This window comes from Platalea leucorodia, assembly GCF_965183815.1.
Source record: "Platalea leucorodia genome assembly, chromosome: 22".
NCBI lineage: Eukaryota > Metazoa > Chordata > Aves > Pelecaniformes > Threskiornithidae > Platalea > Platalea leucorodia.
Genome location: NC_138844.1, coordinates 8,003,328 through 8,010,233, shown reverse-complemented (window position 1 = coordinate 8,010,233; position 6,906 = coordinate 8,003,328). Strand labels below are relative to the sequence as shown.

Genomic DNA, 6,906 nt, shown 5'->3' with positions numbered 1-6,906 from the left:
TGAACAGGATGGGGAAGGAATCAGGGCAGTTAAAACAGCAACAATGACTTCACCTCAAGAGGGTCTTTAGACCCCCAAATCTCTAACCCAAGGGGTTCTCTCACCATGCCAGCCCTCTGTTGCCTTCCTTCTGGTCTCCCCTTGCTGTCTCAGTGCTGGCATCAGTCCTCCAGAGATCTTCTTTTCCTCAAATAATTTCTCCTCTCAGTGGAGTAACCAGCTTTTTATGGGGAATCTAACAGGATGGGAACTTGTATGCAAGTGTCTTAAACCCACTGGAAGCAAGACAGAAGCCCAGTAACCCCATGGGAACACATGCCATGTCATATGGCAAATGTGGATGGTGCCCACCAACCGCTTAACTCTGCACACCCTCTTCTGTTGGTCCACATGACCTGGTGATGTAGACATAGCTCTTATGGCCAGGAAAGAGACACAGCATGACTAGAGGATGAATAAACCAATGTAAAGTTGGACTCTTGCCCCAGGGGTACATGTGGAAAGTCTTCCCTCTCCTAAATGACCCCTGAGCAAGCTCCATCTGTCTCAGCAGGTGCCCAGCTCTGCTTTCTGGGGCATTACATTGCTCCTTCACCTCATGTATACATGACCCCACTCCTGGTTGTGGCCTCTAAGGACACTTGGTGAGCTGGTGGCTATGTGGGATTGCAGAGCCATGTTTCCCTGCTGGGCAGCAGGAGCCCTCAACACACACACCAGCTCTCACGGCCCCTGGCAGAGCAAGGCAGTTAGGGACAGCTCAGATGATTTGACCAGCTTCTTCTTTCAGGGCATTGCTGCAGGTTAGAGTTAAGGTGATTTTGATACTTTCTTTGGATTAGCAACTTTTCCTGTGCCTTGCTTGCGTTGCTAACGCTGGAAGGTTTCTTCCATCATCTCTGAATTCTCCCTTGTGCTGGGGCCATGGCTGGTGGCTGGACTGGCAAGAGGGACCAAATGCCAGCTTAAAGCAGAAGCTGGATGGGAGTTTAGTGAGTACATCTGGACTGTCCTCTGATAGCACAGTGACCTGAAGATGCAGCTACACATTTAGGTTATACATGCAAGTACACTCCTAAGTGTTTGCAGAGCTGGGTCATCATATGCATTGGGGTTATTTGCATCTCACCCTGATGTCATGACCAGGCTGTGCTCGCACAGTGGGAGTGGTTTGCACTCATATGCAAAGAGATCAACGGCCATAACAGCCCCTTCAGCAGCAGGGGCCAAAATCCCCTTCCACACTGCTATGTGAAGTCACTTTTACATCTGCCAGCAGGGCAGCAAACCCTCCGAGCTGAGAAGGCTGCTCAGGTATGCAGACCTACAAGGTGCTCATAAAAATCAGAGCCCTGCCCATTCAGCCATTTCACTGGCACCAATGGGACATTTCAGAGCTTTGAATCCCAAATTCTGGTCCTGCTGCCATGTTGTCTTTGTGCTCTTAGGGCATTACAGACAACAGGTTAGTGGGAGCAACCAGTGACAGCACTGCACTAGTCCTGCTTTGCATTGGGTTTAGTCCACCAGTACCCTGCGGGAACCTTGAAGAAGGTGCTCAGCGAATATTGATTAATTACAAAATGTACTCTAATCTTGTTCTTCCTTCTGGGAGAGGCAGAGAGCTGTTCTTCCGGATTTACATCCAGGAAGATCAGATCATCAGCTCCTCCAATATCCAGGATTGCTTTCCTGTTACAGAAGTGGACCCAGCAGGAATATTGTTGGTGCAACAAAACTCAAATTATTTCCATCTTGCACCCACAGACAGAGCTGTAATTCCATCCCAGAACAAAGGTCAGGAGTCCTCCTCCTCTCACATAATTTAGTTTTGACAGCTCATCAGGATCAGAGGAGCTGGAGATTTTAACTTGGAGGCTGAAATCTTGCTTTGCAGTGCATCTTTGTGAATCTCTGCTTCAGTACTGTGCAGGTATTTAACAGAAGCCTGAAATACGTATTTCCTGATGAATTTATTTGCTAGTGGTAACTGATACTTGCCTGTGAAAAATGTATGGTAGTTTCTGCTTTAAAGAAATATCTCTAATTAGAGTTCAAGTGGAAGGTGAGATAATTATATCTGGAACTAGGATTGAAATACCTGAACTCTACACACATAGACAAAGAAAATGAAGACAACACAAAATTCTTTTGAAATAGGTTCTTTTTTCCTGAATGTTCACCAGTTTTCAAAAAACTACAAAAACCTCAAGGACTGTAACAATATAGCACTTGAAAAAAAGGCTGTTGCGTACAAAAACAAGCATGCTTTTCGTTTGCGGTTGGAGTGGGTTTTTTGTATTTGTCTGGGTTCTTTCCTTCCTTCAGCATAGTGTGAAAGAAGAAAGTACCAGTTTATTTAATAGGATAGCTCAGAAAAATAAAGAACATGCTTTCCCGGTTACAAAACTCTACCAGAAGATGCATGCTTGAGGTCCGAAATACAAACAGACTGACACATTTTGTAGCATGCAGACTTTGTTGTACGACCCACATGGCACTTCCTTTCCCCTGCCCCATGGTCAAAGATGTGGTACATGTCATGCATTTTGCTTTCCCTTTAGTTTGGGTTTTTTTGTTTTCTTTTTGTAGTCAGTTATTTGCCTTGGTTTTTTTGCTCCCCCCCCTTTAGCCCTAAATCCCAGGTAGCAGTATCCAAGGTAACAGCAGAAAAGAGTCCAGATCTGCACATTATCACTGTTTCTGCAAGTTTCATGCAAAACTTAAGCCATTTCTGCATGCAACACGATGCTGCTCATTTATTGTGCTTCATACAACTGTGGGGAGATTTCCCCATTCATCACAACAGAGTTTGTTGACTGGGAAGCGCAGGTTTGCTTTCCCACAGACACAGACATATTAAAAGACACACACCCCCTTTCCACTCCCCCCCAGCTGCCCCAAACACATGGGAATCTGCATCTCAACACCAGGTCCAGACAGTTCACTTGCCTACAAAAGCCCGGTGGCTTCAGTAAAGTCCCATGATGGCAGCTCCCACATCCTTAGAAGGGCTTCGGTCCTTCACCAGAAAATTAATCATGCTCTCCGACTTGATGAGCAAGTTGCAGCCCAAAAAGAAGATGCCGAACATCACAGTCAAGGAGAGGACACAGAGGACAGCGATCTGCACCACCCGCGTGAGGTAAAGGCTCCTCTCATCAGGTGCCAGGATTGAGGAGCTGCCGTCAGTTGCCAGCACTGACCCGGTCCCGTTGCAGCAGGCCATGAGCATCCCCAAGCCCTGGGTCCTGTTGGGGTAAGCTCCCTGCTCTAGGAGAGTCTGGTTGAAAAAGGATCCATTCATGGTCTATGTGTGATCCCAAATCTCTGGGGAAGGCAAGAGGAAAGCTTGCTGTCCCCCTGCCCACCCCTCACATGCCAGGGCTCAGCGCCACGGGCCGCCAGGCTCTGAGCCACCTCCTGGCTTTCTTCTTCTCACAACACCTTGGATGGAGGGGAAACTTCTTCAAGGCTGTGAGCAGGTGGGAAGCCAATTTGTGCGGCCGAGGGATGGCTTGCTCCCAGATCCCTCCTGGCACAGGCAGTGTTAGCACAAGCCCCCAAACAAGCAAAAAGAGAGAGAGTGAAAAGGCGAAGAGGGCGTGGGGGAGAGGAAGACAGCCAAAGATTGCCCCATGCCTCCTACCCTCGCTGCTGCCCTGAAGCTGCCACCCCAGAGTGCAGGGCAGCGGAGAGGCTCTGCCTGTTCCCCCGCGGGCTCTCCCGCAGGAGGGAGAGCTGATTCCTGCTGGCTGGGAGCTCCACAAATGCAAGTTCCAAGCTAAAGTCTTCACCGTGTTCAAAGAAAAAACAGCAACTCCACCCCCTTCCAGCCTCCCCCCCAGGACCGCCTTCCTCCCCCTCCATGCTCACCCAGGCTGCCCACCCCTTCCCCATGCGTGTGCACCCCCCCTTTGCCCTGCCACGGGTGCCCACACCCACCCCTGTGCCACCCCCAGGAAGAGGCTGACCCCTAAGGCCCTGCAGACTGGCACCTAACTCATCCTTCCTCTCAGCCCCCCCACCTGCTCCCGAAACCAGCCCGCAACATCGGTGTTTCTCCTGAACCGTTGGCAGATCCCTGTCCCCCCCACCCCAGGCCACCGTGAGCCTCAAGTCAGTGCTGCTCTCCCCGATCCCTGGCTGCTGCTCTGTGCCACCCACTCCTTCTTAGAGCAGCACTGGCCCAATCCAACCCAGTCCACCCCCAGCTCTGCTCAGTGACGCCTGTGCTTCCAGATGAGAGCTGGATCCATCCCCCTCTCTGCATCCTTGTCTTCCTCGGGCTGGGGATTTCCTCCTCGGGCACCTTTGTCTCCCTCTTCCCCCGCTCCTGCTCCTTTAGTCCCTTCGAAGGGGAGCACTGCGATGCTGCACCCTGATCTCTGCTCGATACCCCCTTCCCTGCCCTGTCCCCAGCTCTGGGTCCTACAGCAGCATCACTGCTGTGCCCAGGGCTGGAGCATCACACACCCTCTCCTTCGGGTCCCTCAGCCCCACCAAGGGAATCCCAGCAGAATTTTCATCGTCACTCCCCTCTCCTTGTCTGCATAAGCTCCCAGAGTGAAAGTCCAAGTCGGGGTGTCCAGCCGTGTCTGGCCCTGATCCTGCCCATCCCAGGGCTGTGCCTGTGGAACTGCTGTGTCCCGGCTTTCCTGGCTTTGCCAGTTGCTGTTTGCCTGGAAACGTGTCTGGATGGCATAGAACAGGAGATCAGTCTCGAACTATGATGTGAGGTCCTTGTCTTGATTTATCTGTGTACATCTTGGCTCGCTTTCCTTGCCCGGCCCCTGAAGGGGCTTTTAATAAACCTAAATGAGAACTGATAAATTGCAGCTAAAGGCAGGAGTGTGAGGTTGGCTGGCTGAGGATGGAGGGTGGCTTGGTGGAGAGAGTGTCAACTGATTTTCCTTTTAGGCGACTGGGACCTGTGTCCCTCTTCTGCTGCTGTGACTTTAGGGGCTCAAAAACTGTTTGGTTTTTACTTGCTGCTTTTTCCTCCTTGTTTTGCACGTGGCTGAAGGGCTGCCCAGTCTGTGAGGGCAGTTTGCAGCAGAAGCGCTTGTGGGAGGGAGGTGGAAAGCCCTGATCGAACAAGAGCATCTGTTCGTGTTTAACCTGAGGGCCAGGAAAAAATCCCCACGGGAAACCATAGCATCCCCGGTGCCCCAGCCCGGGTGGGAGCTCTTCTCCCCGGCTCGCTTCCAGACTGAAGGAGTTTCTGCTCCCTCTGGTGGCTCCAGCTCCAGCCGCTCCTCTCCCCGCACGGATCCGGGCTGCTGCACCCATCGCTCCTGGGTCACAGCCTGCAGTGATGGGGCAGCCGGCGCCATGGGGCTGCTCAGCTCTCAAGCACCCCTGCCTGCTTCTTGCCTTAATCCAAACAGGGACTTCAATACCCAGAGAATCCCATTATCTATTACACAGTGCCTGGAGTTAACATCATGGTGATGTTTTCAGGACAAGCAGCACCTTCTTGCAGTCGGCAGGGAAATTCAATCCAAATGCGCTGAATTAAGTTCATACCATCCTTGTCCTCAGGCAGGACGAGAGCTCAAGTAGCTGCAGGCAGATGAAAAACTTCATTTTGTGACCTTTTTCCTTCTTCAAAGTTTTTGCGCTACACTGGAAGCAACGGCTGGAGTATCCCAGTTTATGCTGGGCAGGGACTTTCAGGACACACAGTGTGTCCCTTTGCAGCCTGCAGCACTTGCTAGTTCAAGCAAACAGCTGCTGGGCAGGATGAGTCCCCCAGTGAAGAGGGCCTGAGAGATGCATGGCAGGTTGGATATGTGGGGCATGCAGAGCCAAGCAGGGCTCCCGCATTTCTCTCTATAGAAACTTAAAGAAATTCATTGTCCCATCCATGAAGCATCAGACATGCTCATGGGGTGGTACAGGGACAGGGTGACGCGTGGCCAGAAAACCCTGCACAACAGGGAAAGGCCACACAGGCGGCGTTTCCAGTCAGGGAGGGAAGGACCCATGCAGGAAAAGCAGGAATTTAGATGCCCTAAAACTGGCTAATGAGGTCTGCAGTGAGAGATGGCTCTGGGATCTGGAGCAGGGCGAGATCTAGAGCCCCCCATAAAGCAGGTTTGGGGTTTGTATTGATGTCCCAGCCAAGGTGCATCCCTTTTTGACACTACATGAGGGTCGATGGGATTCTCCTAGTCTCCTTTACCAAATCCTCATTAACAAATCTTGTGGAGGGAGTTGGATCCCAGGAGGAAAATGATCCTCCGCTGAGCAGAGCCCACGCAGCCGCGGGAGGGCAGCAGCACCCCGAAGGGACGGTGGGGCTGAGTGGGGAAGCAGAGAGGCATCAAAACTTCTTTTAAAGCCAAGAAGAGTCCCCGGCTCCTGAAGCTGAGTCCCCATCTCCCTCTCACCCTCGCAAACACCAGCATCTCTCGTTGAGAGCCACACGGCGCTGGGGCAGATGCTGTTATCCTCATCTCTCCTGGTGTGGGGCTGTGGTTCTCATACAGCGCCTTGCACATCGCCCCACAGCTTCTGGCACTGCCAGGCTGCGGCTGCAGCTCTCGGCACCCACGCGAGCTCGTTTTCTGCTGCCTGGTATTTCTGTGTTTTGGATCGTCCTGACCCAGGGTTGTGTCATTACTGTCCCCAACCACTGTCACCTGGCGGGAGGGAGCAGCCCAGGTCTCCAGGGAAACAGCCCTTCTCTCCCTTTTGCCCCCCAACCCATATTTTGAGTGCCCGAGTTTCCCCATCTCCGAGAAGGACCTTGGTATTGCAGGGGAACAAGAAGTTTATAAAACCCCTTCGGGAGGCACCCACAAGCAGTTCCAGCATTTCAGCAGGGACAATTCTTGTGCAGAGCCAACTCCCTGTACTTGCTCAGTACAGAACCAATTTCTGAGGACACAGAGGGGAAAA

The 6,906-nt window shown here is 51.9% G+C and overlaps 1 protein-coding gene across 1 annotated transcript; it reads right to left on the bottom strand.

Moving 5' to 3' along the window:
- Positions 1-2,971: 2,971 nt before the first annotated feature.
- On the bottom strand, positions 2,972-3,307 carry RPRML (reprimo like; the record flags this gene model as incomplete). The annotated part of the gene is made up of 1 exon (XM_082332071.1): positions 2,972-3,307. One exon carries the CDS (start codon positions 3,305-3,307, stop codon positions 2,972-2,974), a length of 336 nt encoding a protein of 111 aa, XP_082188197.1.
- Between the last annotated feature and the right edge of the window lie 3,599 nt (positions 3,308-6,906).